The 19,812-nt window shown below is 42.4% G+C and overlaps 1 protein-coding gene across 1 annotated transcript in view; it reads right to left on the bottom strand.

Moving 5' to 3' along the window:
- Positions 1-19,812, bottom strand: part of sema5a (sema domain, seven thrombospondin repeats (type 1 and type 1-like), transmembrane domain (TM) and short cytoplasmic domain, (semaphorin) 5A) — a 121,597-nt gene that overhangs the window by 47,666 nt on the left and 54,119 nt on the right. Inside the window, exons 6-11 of the mRNA XM_041961379.1 lie at positions 17,576-17,674; positions 11,837-12,050; positions 10,305-10,590; positions 8,006-8,141; positions 3,677-3,881; positions 372-579 (exon numbers count right to left, since the gene is read on the bottom strand). Of these exons, the coding sequence (XP_041817313.1) occupies positions 372-579; positions 3,677-3,881; positions 8,006-8,141; positions 10,305-10,590; positions 11,837-12,050; positions 17,576-17,674 (1,148 nt within the window). The remainder of the gene's footprint in view (positions 1-371; positions 580-3,676; positions 3,882-8,005; positions 8,142-10,304; positions 10,591-11,836; positions 12,051-17,575; positions 17,675-19,812) is intronic.

Here is a 19,812-nt window from a genome sequence, read left to right as displayed (position 1 = left end):
CAATATTTATGCCTTGACGGAGCGTCTTCCAGACAGACAGAAACTCAATACAGTATATCTGCTAAACACGCAGGCACACACAGCTGCAGCAGAACTGTGCATGAGGCTGAAAAAGAGCAGTTCAATGACGTCGAGAGGAAGACAGTGAGTCGGACAGGCAGAGGGCAGCCGTGGGCACCTCCAGTGGCTCGGACAAAAGCTGATTTACAGGGTTTTAAATCTCAGCAAAGACCCCTGACCAACACACAGGCCTGGCCTTCTCAGATAAAGAGCATCTTGTGAAAGGGGGCGCCTTAAAACTTCACTGTGTGCATATTTGCTCTTGACAGTTTCCATTGAGATTAATGATGTTGGTTTGTGCACACACTCACTCTCTGCTCTTGTGGTAGCTGCATCTCTTGAGCGGGATCTTGATAACCTGGTCTCTCACGCCCACATAAAGCTCGCTACGGCTGTGCAGGATCAGCAGGCTTCGGATCGGCTGCCTCTTCCTAGGCGGGAACAACTCGATTTCCTCCAATAGGCAGCTCCCCGTCGACTGATTGAGAGGGGAAAGCACTTTCCTGATTGTACCATAATCTGGAAGAGAAAGGGTGGGGGGTGGGGGGGTCGGTCACAGGAAAAGGAAAAGTAGTGGTGAGCAAAGGAGAGGAGGGGGGTAAGAATAGCAGAGAGTTTGAAGAGGATAAAACAACAAAAAAATATATCCTGGATGAGCAAAACTGCACACAAGCTGATGTGAACTCAGTGTGAACCACACAACAATCACTTCCTCCTGAAATAAGACTGTCAGAAAGACTTGTGGTGGCTGCTGTGCTTGGTTATGCCATCAACATGCAGTGCTGAAGGTGCAACCAGGGAATTGGTATGGCACCTGAATGCATGATTTCTGGTCTACTTTTCTTTGAGGGGATATTCCAGGGTAAGAAGCCACTTTGTAACTCTGAGAAAGAAGAGTATGGAAAGGCAAGTCATTGTGAATACGTCCTGACCTTTATTTTATGTAAGGTAGGCCCCGTGAGATGAAGTTTGGGGCAGATGTTCTTTTGGGAGAGCTAAAACAAACATCATCTATTATACATGAAATCCCCTGGGTAAAGAAAAAGTAATTAGGTGCACAGGGATGCCAAAGGAACAAGGGTGAATTGCAAATAGATGGTTTCAAAGTAAGGAATGTAAAAGTTAAGTAGTGCCCTGAGCAGTGTTGGGCCATAACTTATTACAAGTAGTGCAAAGGATTACAATTGAAGTTCAGAAATTATATGACAGTTAGTAATCCCAGTTAAGTTCTTCTTCAATATGGGGGACGACTTGTTTGCTGCCTTATTGCTGTCTTATCAGTAAATAGACTATTACGAGATGTGCTAGCTTTGGCGCAGGAACTGTAGGTGGGTCCAGGCAGCTGTAGCCACGGCCGGAGGAGGCTCCCAGTAACTCCGAAGATGTCTTGTTTACATTGTGAGTTCTTAGCTAGCTTGTTAACGTTAGCCACTGGCAAGCTACGTTCAGGAATCAGCTGGTTTTGTTCACAATTTGAGGGTGCTGTGTGCCAACCGTGGCCAAAATGAAGATAGCTGTTGATGCTCAGTAAAGACCACCAAAATGTAGTCTGAATGCTTGTTCAACCAAATCAGAGTTTGTATCACACTACCCTTGTGCTTACATATAAAAACAAAATTGCATTACAGTATTGCACCAGTAATTTTGACGTGAAATGCCCTTGTACAGTATTTTTTAAACTATTCTTTTTATTTATTTATGGATCACTTTCTCTATTTATTTGTAAGTCCTTCTCTATCTTTGTGCTCCAGCAACTGGCTGGGGACCAATAAAGGCTGATGCTTCAATGTCTCCTTTTCTAATTCTGCACGTGTTTAAATTACGTTTGCTGTTGAGTAATTACTGAAGCAGTGTAATTCAATTAGTGATATGTAATGAGCAAGTGATTACACTTTTAGGCAACTTGCCCAACACTGGGCCCAAGTTTTTTGCAGGACACGTACCTTCGTGAACTCTAAACTCCACCCCAGGAACTTTGAACTTTGAATTAATTGAATTCTGTTCACGTTAACTGCATGAGAAAAATGCTGCAGCTGAGCTAAGATGCTAACGAGGGCTAAATAACAAGGGGGGAGAAATCTGCTGCAAGCCACGTGTTTGAATAAAAGAACCCTACACCTTGACAACTCTGGACCCCCAGTTGGAGCTATCAGGTTTTCCACAGAGGTCCTAATCAGCAGAGAGCGTTTAGGCGTTAATAATAGCATGTGATTAGGTACAATATGTGCACTACCCAAATGGCCTTGGCAGTGTTTCAGATGTTTTCATTAGCGTCTGGTTATTGTCTGGGGAACTTGCAGTGTGGGCAGCTCTGGTCCGACGCTACATTGATCACAGTGCCATGCAAACAATGAGAGGGGAGTTTTTGAGGGAGATGCCAAGCAAAGAGCTAGTGAACTGGAACAGGCTGTGTGTGTGTGTGTGTGTGTGTGTGTGTGTGTGTGTGCTCCTATGTGTGATGTCCTAAAATAACACTGACGCTACAACAGGAAGATCATGTTGACATTTCCCAGTGGGCCTACGGTACATTAGCACAGTGAAGTGGGTCACTACGTCCAAATTCTGCTCAGTACATCCGTTCATAATCCATATTGTCTGTTATATCATAATACAGAACAGACACCAAACGCTGCTGTGTATCTGGTATCTCGCTGATAGTGTTTTCAGCACTCTGCCAAGTATAACATCACACATTGTCACGCCAGTATGATCAAACAAGCCACTGATAAGCAGGCAGTGCCATGCAGTTCATACAGGGAAAACATGGAGGGGTTAAATCAGAACTGCCTGTATGTGTGTTATTAATTCCGTGTCAGTCTCTTGACACATGGCTGTTGGCTGTTTCAATGCTGACTACGACCTCTCAGTGAGGGATTGCATGGGAGTGATATGTGGTGCGATGTGTGTGTCAGGGCATATGGAGGACATATGGAGGTAAAGAGTGATCAAACTTGTGTAAGAAGACTAAGCTTTGATGTCTCCTCAGAGCTACAGATCTGCTGGTTTCATTATTCTTCCTGCAGGCCTGTTTTTTTCTCACGTTCAAAGTGCACTTCAAGGGCTTAAGGCTCCTGAACTTGTTCCATATTTCAAATATTCATCTATTACGATCAATACTCATGGAAAGAAAGCATCAATTAAAGATTTAGCTTGTAAAGCGAGGTGATGTATTGTTAAGAATTAAGAGTTTCACACATAAACTGTGTTAATCCGATTATCCAAGACTGTGCAGGTGTGATTTAATCATATTTGATGAACAATGTCGGCAAACAACCCCACAACTTCCATCATATTTCAAATCCAATATTGTTAAATCATGATTGGTGCTCAATAGTGTGTGACGTAAACGTTTCCCAATCCACATTAAACCTGTAAAGCAGACAAAAATCAAGGCAAAAAAACTGAAACTGTTCCAAAAAAAAAAGTATGCGTTTATGTAGGACCTCATTGCTCATATTAAGATCAAAGCAGACACATGCAAGCACCTAATAAATATGGAAATGCACAAAATAGAGAATAATATGTGCAGTATGTTGACACAAATACTGTACGTGTACGAACAGACAGATTTCACAAAACATGCACTCAAATGTGACACTCAGAGCAAAGAACCTACCAGTAGCCAAGTATATGATGTGAAACAGCATGTCTTTCCCCTGCACCACATCCACCGCCACATGAGTGAAGCGCACGTTGTCCTCCATGAAGTAGGGCACAGGAACCACAGGTTGGACCACCTCATGCATCAACAAAAACTTCTGAGCGTCCTGCAGGTTTCTTTCAGTCAGGTTCACGTAGGAGCCAGAGTCAATGGTGCCGCACTGTGGAGGCGGGGAGGACAGAAAGGACACATTGGACTGACTCTTTTAGAAAAGGCTAAGCTCTTTGAGGTGTCAAGCTCTGAGTTTTCGTCCTGAAGAAGCACCAGAGATGGGAAAAGAGAGGGACCGAATGATTAAATGAACAAGGCTTTAAAGTCGATTGCAGCCTCGTTGTGATGGTTTGCTATCCTCACAACCTTAAGGCTTTGTAGTCAATACGCCGCGGCTGGTGGAAGAAGAGTGAACGAATGTCTGAGCAAGTAGTTATCTCTTTTATTAGATTCTTCCTCATATGCATATATATTGCTGGTGAGTTTTATTAGCACTCCAGTAGTAATGTTTCTGATGGTTCATTTTAACCTCAAAAATAGACTAATACATTAAAAATGTTTTCATCTTCAGAGCTTTATTATTGCTTCTAATACATTCTCTCAATGCTGCAGTATCATTCAAACAAAGGACTAAAAAGCATCAAAGTTACTTGCATCCAAAATGTTCGGACCTGCCTGGAAAACAGTCACATATATATACTGTAGGTAGATTTCCTCGTCGCAGATTAATTTGGTTTTATCAGGCATTGTTGGCTCAAAGTCCTCAGACTGTGTCCCAGTTGAGTTTTCCAACCAAAGCGGAGTCAGTGCTGTAGCTCTTGGTCATAATATCAAATATCTAATATGTAAGATATTTCCCAGAGTTCCTTTATTAAAAGAAGTTCAATAAAGTGAACTGTCTCCAAATGGGACTTAACAACTAAGAGTCAAAAGAATAGTTTATATTTTTGTCATACTGGAGGTTGCAAATGTTTAAATTTTTTTCGTTTTTAATGACATTATTTTAACTATATTTCTGAGAAACAAAATAATAAGTTACCCACTGTTGCAGTGATAGATTACTACACTACATCTTTTTGTAGCATGTTGTTTTGTCCAGTGAAAACCATGTATCTCCAAACTGTGAAGAATTAAATGTGTTTTTAATGCATCTCCTATTTCTTGGACTGAAGAAAGCATTTAAAACACACACTGGATTCCCGGAAAAAAAGCTGATGTTTTGGAGTTGCACAGTTTTCCCAGGACAGAGACAACATTCATGCTTTTTAATGCAGTGCCTTTCTTCTATCAAGCAGAACGGGACAAAGTGAGGCACGAAGCCAGTCCAGCTGAGGCAGGGCTGGATGAGTGAGGCTAACCATGCATGTCCATCTCAGTAACAGAGGTCACAGGCTGGGGTCAGGCTTGTGGATTGAGGCGCCTTCCACAAAGAATAAGCCTACTCCAAGACACGGCGCAGAAAAAACAGAAAGAATCCCTGCTCGACAATTTCGCTAACCCAAATGACTGGTACCGTTTTTGTTTGGAACATAGTATCGCAGATGCGCTGCACCAAACTTGCTCCAGGCTAACCTTGCACAGCCTAGTCCTACTCCGCTGAGACTGGACCTCGGAAGGCAATTAGTTCTCGCTGACCAGCTACAGTAGCAACAGCATCACGGACACTTTATACAGATCAATCCCTGGCCTTCCCTGGGCTGACAGATGAGAATCATAGTGGGCTTCCCCGGGATGTGCAATGGATCAGTGCCTTCGCCACATCAGGAGATGGGAAATCAAAGCCCTGAAGGACAGGGAAATGCAACAGTGTGTTTATGCGCCTCGAATGTGTAGCATGTGTGTGGGCTGTGTAATAACACATGTCTAAGGTTTCCTTTTGGGTTTTGTCCTTGCATTGCGTGCATGTGTGTGAATCCCGAAGTGACTGCATGATTGTATTTCTGCCACAGCGGGACAAAGTTAGGCGCTGACCAGTGAGGGCCTATGACATCTGCGAACGTACAGAGAGACGGATGCGGTGATTGCCTCAGCACAGTCAAGGTGAGGGACAGAACCATCATTTGGCCGAGGGCCCATCCAACACTCAGCTGTCCCGCTCATCATCAACGCGCTGTGCTCTGCCAGGATGATAAGTGCCACTGAGAAATATGGTTGTATTAGAGCATGTTTTTGCCAAATGGGCTTTCGTTTAAAATGCGCCCCACGTTATTTAACATTTCAGCATCCTGGTGAAATGTGATTATAATATTTTGTTAACTTAGGCTCAAAATGGCCATAAATAATATTTAAAGGGGAGTGGAGAAAACTAACACCTCTTTTTCGCTGCACTTGAAATCTTTAAGATAACACAACTTTCCATCTCTGGCTCAGACTCTAACTTAACATATGCTCCTACATTTGGAGCTTAACAATGAATGCCTTTTTACAGTGAGCAATTACAGTGTGACAGAAAACCTATACAACACAGAGATGGTATTAGCTCCTAACGCCCAAAGAACATGACTCATAGCCTGAATAAACCCAGCAGGATCAATCCGTGTGGTTCAAATAAATGGGTGGATTTTCTCTGCAGACACACAGGGAATTAAGCTCTCAATCAATGATCAGTGTGTGTATGTGTGTTGAGTGATGAGTTCACAGTCATAATTATCCCTATTTGGCAGCAATTTGCAACCCTCTATTTTTGTGGACGTATTTGTGTAGGCTACAGTAACTATGTGCGTGGCCAGTGGTTTTTATAGGTGCTGGTCTTCCCGTAGGTGTATGTTTGTGCATGTACAGGTGTGGGGATGTACGTGCACAAAAGACTGGGATAAAAAAAAGTGCTATAAATCCTGCGCTCGTAAATCTCAGCCTCCAACATTGACAAATGCTTGATGAAGATGTCACTGAAACCTAGATAGAGTGTGCATCAGTCCAGCAGTGAGGAGCAGGTATTGTGACGGAGCTTAAGTGGAGGGATGCGGATGGAGAGGAAGAACGGATCCTGGTTTATCCTCGAGGAACACTGCCTTATGGTGTATGGGAACCTCTCTGTGATGTACCGACAGTATGCTGAACAGGATAAATCTGTGGTCAGCACCAGCCAGATAGAAGAAATTGGTTTTCTTGAAGGTGAATTTCAGACACGCAGATGATGTTACAGATTCATATGCATGTGTATGTCCCGGTAAACTGTCACAGCTAGCACTTTTTCTGCATGGGCGAGTCATTATAGATAATGTGTGCGTGACTTCTCGATAGCAGGCATTGCAACCGCTCGCGCATCTGCTGCCTTGACGGAAACATGATCGAGGGCCCGTGATGGGAAACATGTGTGGAAGTGAGGCGTGTGTCGCCCATTGGCAGCCAGACCTCAGAGGGAATTCAATCCCTCATGGAGAGCTGCGTGGATTAGCTCCCTCACTATCTGCTAAGCCTGCGACAACTGAGAGACACTTCTGCTAATAAAACATTCCCTCTGTGTCATCAGTATAGAGCAGGGCCTAAAATTGGGATGAGCTGCCCCTGCGCTCGGTTTGCCCCTCCGGGTTTTAGGATGGAGTATAAACATAAAGTGGCACTTGTGAAAAACAAGGACAGTTTATTAGAGAAGGACTACAGTTCACACAACAAGGCTATGACACATCTTAAAGGAGTGATTGTGCCATTGTAAAAATCACTGGATTTTACAACGAGCGGTCGTAATGTCTGCGTTCATGAGGAGCGAGGGGGATGATTGAAAGAGTGAGGAAATTAATGAGAGTGAAGAGCTTGCCGGGTCTCTGAGGCAGGCTCATCAGGGTGCACACACGTCTTATTTTTCAGAACACACACATACACACCACATGCATACATTTCCTTAGGCACGCACCCAGCCACACATATTGTTTGGCTGATTGGACAGCGTGTTGGGTCGAAAACACCTCAAGCATGAAGAAGTGATTATTAGCGATTAGCTCTGAACTGAACTCACATGCGCACTTCATAAACTGCCTCTGTGAATGTTTTTTTAGCCATGCTAGCAGCTTGACTATATTGATGCCAGTGTTGGTGCATTGGTCGTTCCAGGATTTTGGTCCAGATTGAAATATCTCTGCCATGAAATTTGGTAAAGATACAGATATTCATGTCCCCCTCAGGATGAATTGGATTAACTTTATTGAACATCTGACGTGTTCTTTATCACTAAACTTTGGTTGGACATTTCCATCAGCTTCTTCTGTGTATTAGTGCTAATTAGCACATTAGCATGCAAAAATGGTAAATTAAGATGGCAGACATGGCTAACATTATACCTGCAAAAATTGTTACCTGAAAGTCTGGGTTGGGGTTGGGGTAGGGCAGCCACGCTGACCGGGAGTTCTCCTGGTACTTGAAGGGCCCATTGAAAACCTGTGATATGGCGCTGAGATTGAAGGCACACACCGCAGATGCAGCAATGCTGTTTCTGAATGTCAGGAAGAGAAAAAAAAGAAAAAGGGAAGAGAGACCAAACAAAGGGGGATGAGAGGATGGAGGGTATGACGGAGAGGGAGAAACAGAGGGAAGAGAATTAGAAAGGGAAACCATGGCACCAGAAGAAAACTGTTCAGATTTTGTTGGTATTTAAAAGGCTGACCTCTGCATGTTTGCATTGCTTTCATCCAACAATACAAATCAAACAGGGGACGGAGACGCAGACGCCGGTGTAAGTGATTGTCATTATTGGATTATAAATCCAGCAATAGGACACAATTAAGCATTAAGCTGTTCGGCTTGTCTGATTAACTGTACAGATCTAGTGCCTGAAATACAGCTTTGACTTTTTAAGCTGTCAGTTTCAACAAGTACCGGTCTCCTCCCTTCGAAGAGAAAGTAAAGAATGAGAGTATTAACTCTCAACTCAAACTATGAGACTTGGGCGATGTGAATTATAATCCAATGCGGCTGTTCATTAAACTCTGTGCCTACAGGGGGAAATGTTTCCAATACCCTTCAAAAGACTTCTTTTTCAGCAATGTGAAGGCATTGGCCATAAAGAATAGATTACTCAGCTTTTAATAATGGTCCGTGTGTGTGTGTGCGTGCGTGTGTGTGTGTGTATGTGCGAAAGGGTGTTTGTGAAAACAAAAAAATATTAGTTTTCATCCATGGACGCATCTCATCTCTTACATCTCCCATGTGCATGAAAGAGTGCACACGTTTAATACGTGATAAGCTTCTTTCATGGGATTTAAACATGATCAGATGACACTAGAATGAGTGATCCTGTTTGTAGGCTGGTTTGAGTGTTTGTGGGAGGAGATTTCTACTGAAATTCAATTTGAGATGCACTTGTAAACATGCCATGTAAACATCATTGTCATATATCACTCAATTTTATACACTCAGCATGCGTGGTACAAAAAGGTCACACGCTCAGTTGATGCAAATGCAGTCGAAGTGTGTCTGTTTACACAAATGACAATGTGATGCCAAAAACACTCTGAATTATACATGAAGCTTTTCTGCGGAAGCATCAAAAACAACAAAGAATAAATGGGAAACCGGATGATATGTGTTGGTATTTTTTATCTGATCTCAATATGCTGTGAGCTGGATCTCACTTTGGTTCATCCTTCACAGTGCAAATTCTACGTACTGTCAAACAGCCTGGGGTGATTGTGTGGAACAACTTTTAAAGACTTAAACTTTTAATCAAACGACTTGATAATTGACTTAATCTGATTATTTACAGAGGCTGTATTTCTTTCAAAGAAATCGTATGCAAATTACAATGCAAGATAAAAAATAACAATAATAAGGACTTGGGGGAAGCAGAACAATTTGTGAAAAATTTGCAAACAAATGGCTTGTTGCACAAAAGAAAAGCAATTTGTCAAGTAACAAAATTTGTAAATGCAAAACTGAAATGCATTTGCTGAATAACTAATAAAAAAACTGGATCTAATATTAAAATTCAAATGTACCGTCTAAAAATACACAAATCAAACCTCTGTCTTGCTTATTTAAGTATTTAAGCTACACAGCTAAACAGGAATATGTTTGAGGGACTTGAGGTAAAATATTATTCCGGACTGTGGACTACACTGGACCACAACAACAATACTGCTTTTTTATTTCCAAGTCCTCTACATGGATGATTGACTGGGAGAGGACTTTCTTTTCCAGGGACTAATTTCTTAGCTATCCATATGAAGCCCTCAAAGCCTCTCAAACATCATTTGGAGATTCACTTCAATCCACTCATGGAGCTAACGCTAGCTTAATTTGCTAGCTAGCTGCGTTGTCACTTCAGCCGGCAAGAAAATCAATGTTTGTTGGCTCGAAATGTGAAACTCCTTTTGTCTACGTCTTTCTGAATTTAGAGACAGTTTAAAAAAATACTCTGAATTTTATCCATTTAAATATCTTATTCCAAGCTTTATGTTGCGCCAGAACACAAGCTTGACAGTAGCTAAGGGCGTCTGGGTTTAGCTAACAGTCGACTGGGTTTAGCTAACAGTCGACTGGGTTTAGCTAACAGTCGACTGGATATGTAAATTCTGTTTGAACCTTGTCATTCGCTTTCTGTGCAGGCAGTAAGGTATTTTGCTGTCATTGTACTTCTGTTGAATCTCTCGTTACTCACACGTTGGTAGTGAAAATGCCGTAGAGTAGCTCCAGCTCCGGCAGGTAAAACGTCCCCTGCAGCTCGTTGTAGTTGAAAGGGATTTCTCCTGGTCGGGAGCAGTTGAGCCTGGCCTTCATGAAGGTGGTCCACGTGTCCTCCAGGAGGAAGCGGCCGCCGATGTCGTTCTTGCAGACGCGCCCCGCACGGGAAAATACCGTCCGGCCGCAGTCGTGCTCCACCGCGTTTTCCCGGAAGAAAAAGTAGGTGAAGTTGCCGATGTCGTAGGAGGAGACGAAGTTCGGTTCTGTGGAAGCAAGAGGCCACAGGAGGCAAAGAAAGTGAGAGGGAGGATGAGGACAAAGCTAAAGAAAGCTAAGAGAAAGATGAAGTGCAGAGAGAGGACGGCGAAATACCAAAAGAACAATATTTAAGGCTGTGGGAGTAAGAGGGAGTGGGAGAGCGACTGGGTGTGTGTTATGACTGATTGACTCGCAGTGTGTGTGAGCATGAGGCCCACACAACAGCAGGTGATCAGGATTAATAACTACAGGCCGCGTTATTAATGGCATTGTGTTGTAATAAGAAAACTCATTTTTCACTCCCCAAACTTAAAGGTTAGGATGAGAAATGACCAAAACAGGTGTAGCGTAATAGCTCTCACCCTATCTAAAACACGCGACCTCCACGACACTGTCACAGCTACGCCGTTCATCTTTATGTATGACATTATTGGATCTAAACCGCATGCTTTATTCCTGCTGACAGTGATTTAATTCACCTTTAAATGAAAGTGTTCCCCCTCCTCTTCATTTCAACCCCTTTTCTCCTCTGCACCTTTGGAGGGCAGTGTAGGGGGAGGCAGAGGACGAAAATCAATTCGCCATAAAATTAGTTATTAAACCTATTCCCAGAGGGTTTCTGCGAAGCGATGTATGTGGTGGCTTTTAATTTATTTTTTCAATTTAGCTTAAATGTGAATCAGATAAGAGTCACTTGCTGACAAGATACTGATTGACCTGCTCCTCTGTAGGCTGGACACCTTAAGCTGTCTGAAGTTCTCCAATCTGCACTGTGGAGGTTTGCGCTTGAAGTGGGTCTGAGCTTTCAGGGGGAAAGCACATTGATTTCTGAAAAACTCACAATTTCATGTTCCTCAAAGAAAGGCTGCAATAAATACAGCTGAACTGCAGTTGCTTAGTAACTTTAAAAATAATTATTATAGCTGACAAAAGGCATGAGAACAATGATGACGAGGATCTTCTTTTTCGGTACGCTACTTCATGCAGCACAGCGGTGGTTGAGTGGGAATACAATCCTTCAAACAAGAGAGACAGATCCCAGCTCCCGTGTTAGATAAGCATGTGCCATGCCTTTGTTTCCTTCAGCAAAATGCTGAATCCCCACCAGCTGCAGTGCTGATGTTCAACAGCTGAGACTGAGGAAAGTGAAAAGATTTCCCCTCTCTTTCAGGAACAATTTCCCATTTACCTTTATGCAATTATTTTTTATACACATTTGCATTAATTGTGTAGTCAAACTTTGCAGCGTACCGTTCAGCCACTTGGAGTTGTACTGGGCAGTACGCAGCGGTGGCAGGCCGCCCAGGCTGCGGTAGATGGCGGGGTCTCGCCCGGAGAAGTCCATGGCTGTGGCAGCGTAGAGCTCCCCGCTGGAGGTGATGAGGGCAGTGGAGTTGTGGAGGGGGTTGTAAGGACACCGAGCCATCCCGCTGATCTGATCGTGGATCTCTGTCAAATTTGTCAGCTGCAATATGGGAAAAGAAGAAGACAAGGTGGAGGATGAAGGTGGCAGGTTTATAATGGATAGCGGAAAAATAGGCATTGACAGGAAGCAGACGTTGCCAAGAAAATGATTTTGATTGTTTATAACAGGAGTACCGCTTGAGTTAAAGAAATGAAAACAGTAAGATTCAATTTGCTTGGGAGTTCATGTTCATTTTCTTATTTCTAAATAATGGATCACTGTAAAAAAAGAAAAAAAAAGGCATAAAAATATTGGACCAAGTATCAAAGGGCAACATTAAAATGCAAACTGGAGAAGTCTGGTAATGTTTTGTTTGTTCCTGCCAATATGTAAATAGTGCAGGCTTAAAAAAAAAGAAAAAAAAACTTCCTCTCATTATGTTTTGTTTGGTTTACATCTACTGAGAAACACACAAAGATATATGTGAGCAAAACCTTCAGTAGCAGGAAACATAATCAGAGAATGCATTTAGAATCATTTGCAGCATAAAACACACAATAAGTGTAGCTGCTTTAAGTCTAATGTGAAGAAACCACCTGTCAAGAAAATAATAACGTTCCTAAAAGTGGCTTCTTAAAGTAGTTCAACTTGGCTGCAGTGTTTCTGTGGTTTGGTTCCTGGTGTCTCTACAGGACAACCAGCTGTTTGTCTCGTTATAACATTATTATACCACATCTCTGAGCAGCCTCTCAGGGTTCAAAAGAGGCTTGATGTGAGATGCAGTCTTCCCTCATATTCTGCCTTTGAATATGAGGCCAAATCCGACTCCCTGCTTTTTAAAAATACTTTATAGCATGACCCTGGCTTAGCCCTGACACACTGCACTGGTTCCTAGTTAAAAAACCCCCCAACATATATATATATATATATATATATATATATATATATATATATATATATATATACAAGCCATAGCTCACTGACTGACTGAGCCTTGAATACCAAAAAGGAGTAATGCATTTTTTAAATCCAAGATGTAATTATATTTTATGGTGCAAAAGTAAACACAGTATAAGGGGATTAGCTCATGGTTTGTGCTTCCATCCAAGTTCATCTAAGTTCTGAGGGCAAATGCATGACACAAAGTAGAAAGATTGAACTAATCTCAGGTTTTGAAATCCACAAATGATAATTAAAATGATTTGCAATTACTTTTCCATCAATCAGGGTTCCACATTTTTAACTCCCGGCTGGTCGCAGAGAACCACCGGTCGTGAAAGATTCGCAGCTCAATCCCTCCTTCCGCATTTCCACATTTTCACCAACTGACTGATCCGTGGACAGCTTTTTCCACACAGGAGCCAGCCATTCAGTGCACATGCTGGAAAACAGGCGACTCCTTTAGCCAATTTCCCGGACCCGGTCGATTTGGATCAAGGGTTCTGTTAACTCCTGCCACCTCTGCTCCACCAAAACCACAACAAAACAGAGCAGTCCTGTCTGAGCTCTTCCAGCCAGAGATGAAAGCCCGGTATTGACGGAACTCATTCTGCGGGCCGGAATAGCCGCTCTTAGGTCAATTGGGTCATTCAGAAAAACAAGAGGAGGAGTGATAAATAGATAGACTGCAGTGCATCCGTTGCATTTTTAGGAAGGGGAGTGAAAGTGGCCTCTATCGTGCACCCAGCAGCTGTGCGAGCAGGACACTGAAGTGACTTTGAAAGCCTCTGATAGAGACTTTTTTAGTAAGAGGCAGCTCACAGCTTCGACAGACGGCTGTGAGAGCCAGTTGGATGCCATGTACGGCGCTACTGAGGCACTATTGTGGCTATTGAGAGAATATCTAAGTGCCCACTACGACAGGAAATCAAGCCAAAAGCTTTTTATAAGCACGACACATCCTAGCAGCTATCTGTCACATGAGTGTAAACAGCATGAAAGAGTTGTCAGAATAAATTCTATTGTTGTGTGAAACTTCTTTGTCTTGAGCAAACTTCTCATACTCAGCCTCACTGTCAACTTTATTGTAATAAGTTAACAACCCCGATTCCAAAAAAAGTTGGGACGCTGTGTGAAACATAAATAATGCAGAATGTGATAATCTGATAATCCTTTGTGACAAATACACTCACTTGAAAATAGTGCAAAGACAATATATTCAATGTTTTACCTCATCAGCTTCATTGATTTTTGCAAATATCTGCTTATTCACATTCCAAACAAGTTGGGACAGGAGCAACAAAAGACTAGGAAACCTGTGGAATGCTCCAAAAACACCTGTTTGGATCATTCCACAGGTAAACAGGTTGATTGGTAACAGGTGATAGTATCATGATTGGGTATGAAAGGAGCATCCTGGAAAGGCTCAGTCATTCACAAGCGAGGATGGAGCGAGGTTCTTTACTTTGTGAACACATGATGTACACAGTGACTGCCTCTGTCAATGCAACAGTGGTTTTCATCACCTTTTTGATTACCACCTTCATTATTACCTCAGGGGATAGATACAACTCTCATGTCTGTAGGCTAAATATGAACCAACCAGTAGCTGATCGGCTTAGCTCAGCATTAAGATTTAAATCAGGGGGAGACGGCTAACCTGGTACAGTCCAGAGGTGAGGACCTTACCTTTGGACAGAGCCAGGCCAGCTGCGTCCCCATTTCCAGCAGGAATGCTAAGCTAAGCTTATCGACTGCAGCTTCAGATTTACCTGCAGATGTGACATTAATTTCAGTCTTCTTATCGGATTCTTGGCAAGAAACAAATCAGCAAATTTGCCAAATTGTCAAATGTTTCCTTTAATGTCACCACAGCAGAGACTAGGCTGTAAAGTAACAACAAGCTAATACAGCCTCTACAACTGGTGTTGCTCATTTGAATAGGGTCATCAGTTACCGTAGACTACTATAGAAATCAATACAGAGTTCACCATTTAAACATGGTTTGATCAATAAATTACAGGAAGGTTCTTTTATAATTTGACTTTGATTTTATCCTACAAACCATTTTAAGTTTAAGAATGCATGAACATTGCAGCTCTTTAAGGACCTGCTTAATGCATTATTGTCCTTACTCTGAATTATAATTGTAAGGCATGAGTCAGATGCCATTACTTTGAACTGTCTTTGAAGACTTTGCTTTTCCTACAATACTCTCCCAAAGAAATGAATTCAAGAATTTTTTTGTAATTGGCAAAACACTTCATCAACAAGTCCAAATACATAAATTCAGTACTCTGTGATGAAACTATATGATACAACATCCTCTTGAAATGATAAGAAATCTGTTAAATGGTTGAAATGTGCTCTTTTTTTATGCCTTTATGAAAAGACATCGTCCTGGCTTCTATTCTTGTTAACGACTTATCAAACATAAGGTCCCTCCGAAAAAAATCCTCCCATCACCATGATCACTCTCATTATCACCATCGTCATTGTCATCATCAGATGCAGCATGGCTGAAAGTCAGAGAAATTAACAGCTGTTTAATCTATCACCTCTGAGCACTTATTAAACTAATAAAGTATTCTGCTCCTTCTCTGTTCATCCATCACAGCTGATAGTAAATCTGTCAGAGAGTGATTCCATCGCTGTTGCTGTGACCAACCATTGTTTCACATTAACGCACGTTCAGTGGGTAAATATGACAGCGCCTGATGAAATACTGCTATAATAATGTCATGACATTTCAACTATATGTTTTTTCGCAGCGGTAAACAGTCATTATGAGCCCATGACCTTTGGATGCAATGCTTTTGGACAAAAACAAATGTCATCATAATAGTAAACTCCTGCCGCCTCCTCCTCTGAAATCCCACAAAGTAGACGAGAGATATTTGATATGTTCTCAGGTAAGCACAATGCTCTGACATTTCAAATGCTGGTCTATACTTACTTTCATCAGGCACTTGTCAACAACAACAGTGGATAAAAAAGTTTCTTAGCTGAGACTTCACTTACTGATGAACATGGTTATTAGCACAAGGGGAGAACATGGCAGAAAGCAACATATGGTGGTTAGTGCACAAAAGACCCTGGTGACACACTTGAGCATCTGAAACTGAATAAACCGCCTTTTAAAACATAAGACTAAAAGCTGGGAGGAACTTGCAGGAAAACACTGCAGCACACTACAATTAAATATAGAGGAAGAAAAGACAGCATGATTCAAAACAAAGAATAGAAGCTAAGCAACTGCAATGACTGCTGAAGAAGGGCAAAGCAGCACCGATGAGACAAGGAAATGTTTACTTGTAAGCCAAAGGCCAAGATTATCTGGAGTAATGAGCTTAAGGCAATATTTTCATTCCGGCATTTAACAAGTTTGAGGTAGCAGGACTTCTTAAATAAGCAAGCTTAATAAGATTCATCTTATAATTAGTCTACATCCCTGACTGCACAACAAAGGAGGCGCGAATAAGCCACAAGAGCTAATACAGCAAATCCTGCCATATCAACGTCACGGCTCAATCACACCTTGATGAAATGCGCTGATCAACCTTGACCTTTCCATCTGATGTTGTCAAATCAATCAATAACACGTCAGTCTTCATATTTGCAATGTTACCAGGCTTACCAAGCTTGAAATATCACTGTTATTCAAGCATAATGACTCATTAAGATGTGCTCCTGGGGTAACAGGTGCTCTTTTATAGATTCTTAGTAAGCACTGGCAGACAAATGTGACACATGGACAAATCACCTGTTGTTAGGTTGACGTTGGCCGAATGGAAAATCTTAGCATATCGCCCAACCTTAATGTGGACCAACAACGTTCAATGCCTCAAGGCTAGTTTTCCATAGCTGTAAAAAAAGAACCAGTGAAGACAATTTTGTAAAACGTGTCTATTGCTGGTTTCTTTATTCTATCTCTTATATTTAATTGTGAGAGTCACCTTATCACTGTGGTTTGAATGTAAACATTACCAAAAACCTGCAGTCAGGTCCGTGACAAAAATCAGTGATGTCCATTCTACAGATATATCTGTCTAACGTTAGCTTACATTAGCTACCAAAAGCTAACAATTAAACCACACCGAGTCAGGCTGTATCACATCATTTTGTTGCTAATGAATTAGCCTTTTCATGTGTAAGAGGAAGAATGTGTTATGTCTTTGTTTAAAAATAAAACAGTCTTACTTTAATGTGCAGCTGTTGCCCAGGGAAACGCAACCCTAGTCAGTATGTAGCGCTGGAGGTCTTTATGTAATGACGAGGAGAGAACACAATGTAGTAGAAAAACAACTGATATATCCTTTGTGACATTAAAAACGAGTAACACAGTTAAACCCAAAGCCAGTGTGGTTTATAAAAGGCAACATTGCAATCATAGCTTGCTCGGCTGGCAGTAAACATGCTAGCAGAATAGCCTGCTAGCAGTAGGACTAGCTTGACCATCAGCTTTTTGTTTGTAGCTGTTTTTGTTTGTGTCTGCCCAACATTACTATGCAAAATAACTTGCTGACTTTTCTTGGACCAGACAAGGGAGTTGACACGTTCTTCTAAATAGAAAGAGAAGCCTTAGTTGGGTTCAGAATAATTAGCATTGTTAATCTAACGCAAAGAGAAACTGCTGTGGTTCATACCGTTCTGTTGGTGCAGATGGGGGTGAAGGCGTTGGTTCCACAGGTAAACAGCCTGTTCCCATTCACCAGCAGCACCCTGATGTAGTTCTGGCACTCCTCCTGTGGAAACCACCCCAGCAAACACAAATATCTCGGTTAGCGGTTAGCAGCAGCATCATTATCTGTCCATTGACAAGCAGCAGCATTAGGCAGAGGGACAAAATTACACTTTCTGCCAGCAAGTGAGACAAACACCTGCAACCTGCTAAAACGTGGCCAAGCTTGACAGAGTCAAATCAAGGCTAATGCCCACACGGCTTAGCCATGTCACATCTTAATTCAACTGGGACCAGATCTGGAGAGGGATCTGAATGAGATGGAGAACAGATAAATGCAGCGGGCTTGGGAGAGGACCACTTAGGATTAGTTTAGAAAATTGCCTTGGCTTTGTTGACTAGTCAAAAAGTGGAATGAAAGTGTAGCCATTCCTTCTCTCTGCGTTATTCAACTCAAGTCGTTTTTCTCCGAACGAGGGTACATGCACACACACACGCCACCCCTTTCTTTGGCTCACTCCTCCCCTACAGTTTTGGCCTGGGTTTCCAGAAAACCACTCAGCACTTGGTTAAAAGTGCACGACAAATAAAGCGGAACAGGTGGAGTGAGTGATTGATTGCACGACTGATTGCTGCTGAATGCCGTGAACTCGCAACATCGCTGTCAGGCTTTCATGTGGCCTTGCTGGGGATTTCCATCAACAAAAACTCAGAAAATGTAACAACAGCAACAGTCAGCATTCATGTCAGACAGCGGCATTTGTTTTTGTCCTAGGACAAGGTAATAAACTCATAGGGTCCCTGCCATCCGAAAGGGGCTGGGTTGGTGAGGGCTCCTCGTAGAAATTTAAAACCTTGTAAATCTGCTATTGTCTGAGCCACTTGAGGTGCCCTGGGCGACCTCCCCTTCCCCTTCTCTCCCTCTCAAGGGTCTGATTTAGGAGTGGAGGGCACTGTAGGAGAGATGGGGGGAAGGAAGGAAGGGAAGGGCTTTTATTTCCCTCTATCAAGATCGAGGTGGACTCATAAAACAACTCGTTTCCGGGTGCTAAGCACAGCCTAAGTATGTGTGCATGTGTGTGCAGTAAGACTTGTTATGAGTGCCTATATATCTGTGCTGTTTGTAAAGCTCATTGTGCAATGTATGCTGGTGTGTATGTGCGTGTCTGGCAGCAGGAGCTGGGGTGGTGGTGGGGGGGTGGGTTGTGTGAGCTCTGCATAATTCAATTCTTCTCTCAGTTTGCTTCTACGGTAAATAACGGCATATTTAATATTTGCCCAGCCTCGCAGTCTTGACTTGTTTATGAAAACTTCCTGACAAATGTTCCACGTCTGTACTGTAATACAGAAGCTGTTATACTTGGCTCTCACATTATAAAACAAAACAGAGGCAGCAATCAAGTCCTGTCAAGTCAATTTAGCTCTCCTTTCTTCTCCTCGCTGAAATAAATCAAATACACAAGAGAAGAGCGGACACGTATTAAGGAAAAAAAACACAATCACTTGTAAATTCACTCAAAGCACGGGCACGGTATCTGTGTAATAGCTTAAGCGATGGTATATTGCCGCGCGCTGAGCTAGGTAATAAACCATCGAAAGCCCTGTCAACAGCGGGAGAATGAAGTCTTTTAATGCTATTCTTGGTGTACATCACAGGAGCTGATCCTCAGAAGGGGAACAGTGAGCAAAACAATTCAACGCTCTCAGACAGCAGCGACTCTCAAGGACTGAGGTAGCTTTAGTCTGTAATTCACAACAGCTATCTTGTGCCGGCCAGCCCATGCATGCCTATTATGGGCCCCTAACCACCTTTCACAGGAGGATAAATACACAGCGGTGCACACACATACACACACGCAGGGATCAGGGCTGGGCATTCCACCTACAAGTCAAGTGCAGGTCTTAACCAGCTGTTTGGAAGACAAGGCTATGGCAGCCAACCACAAACAAAAACATACACTTTTGCACAAAAAGAAACTAGAAAAACAGCAGGGTCTCCCTTTGTGCAAGGTCTACAAATAAGAGTTAAGCTGAGGTTGGGAAAGCTTTTTACTTCACAACAAGATGATTTAGATCCTTTTTGAAGACAATCCCACAGACAAAGCAGGGATTCCCACTGAGTCTATATGTTAAGGCTTAATAAAGAGCTCCATGTTGCTTTCAGGCTTATGTCAATATGTTTCATCATAACTTGCCATCTTT

This window comes from Chelmon rostratus, chromosome 20 (genome assembly GCF_017976325.1).
Source record: "Chelmon rostratus isolate fCheRos1 chromosome 20, fCheRos1.pri, whole genome shotgun sequence".
Lineage (NCBI taxonomy): Eukaryota > Metazoa > Chordata > Actinopteri > Chaetodontiformes > Chaetodontidae > Chelmon > Chelmon rostratus.
This window is presented reverse-complemented; position numbering and strand designations above follow the sequence as displayed.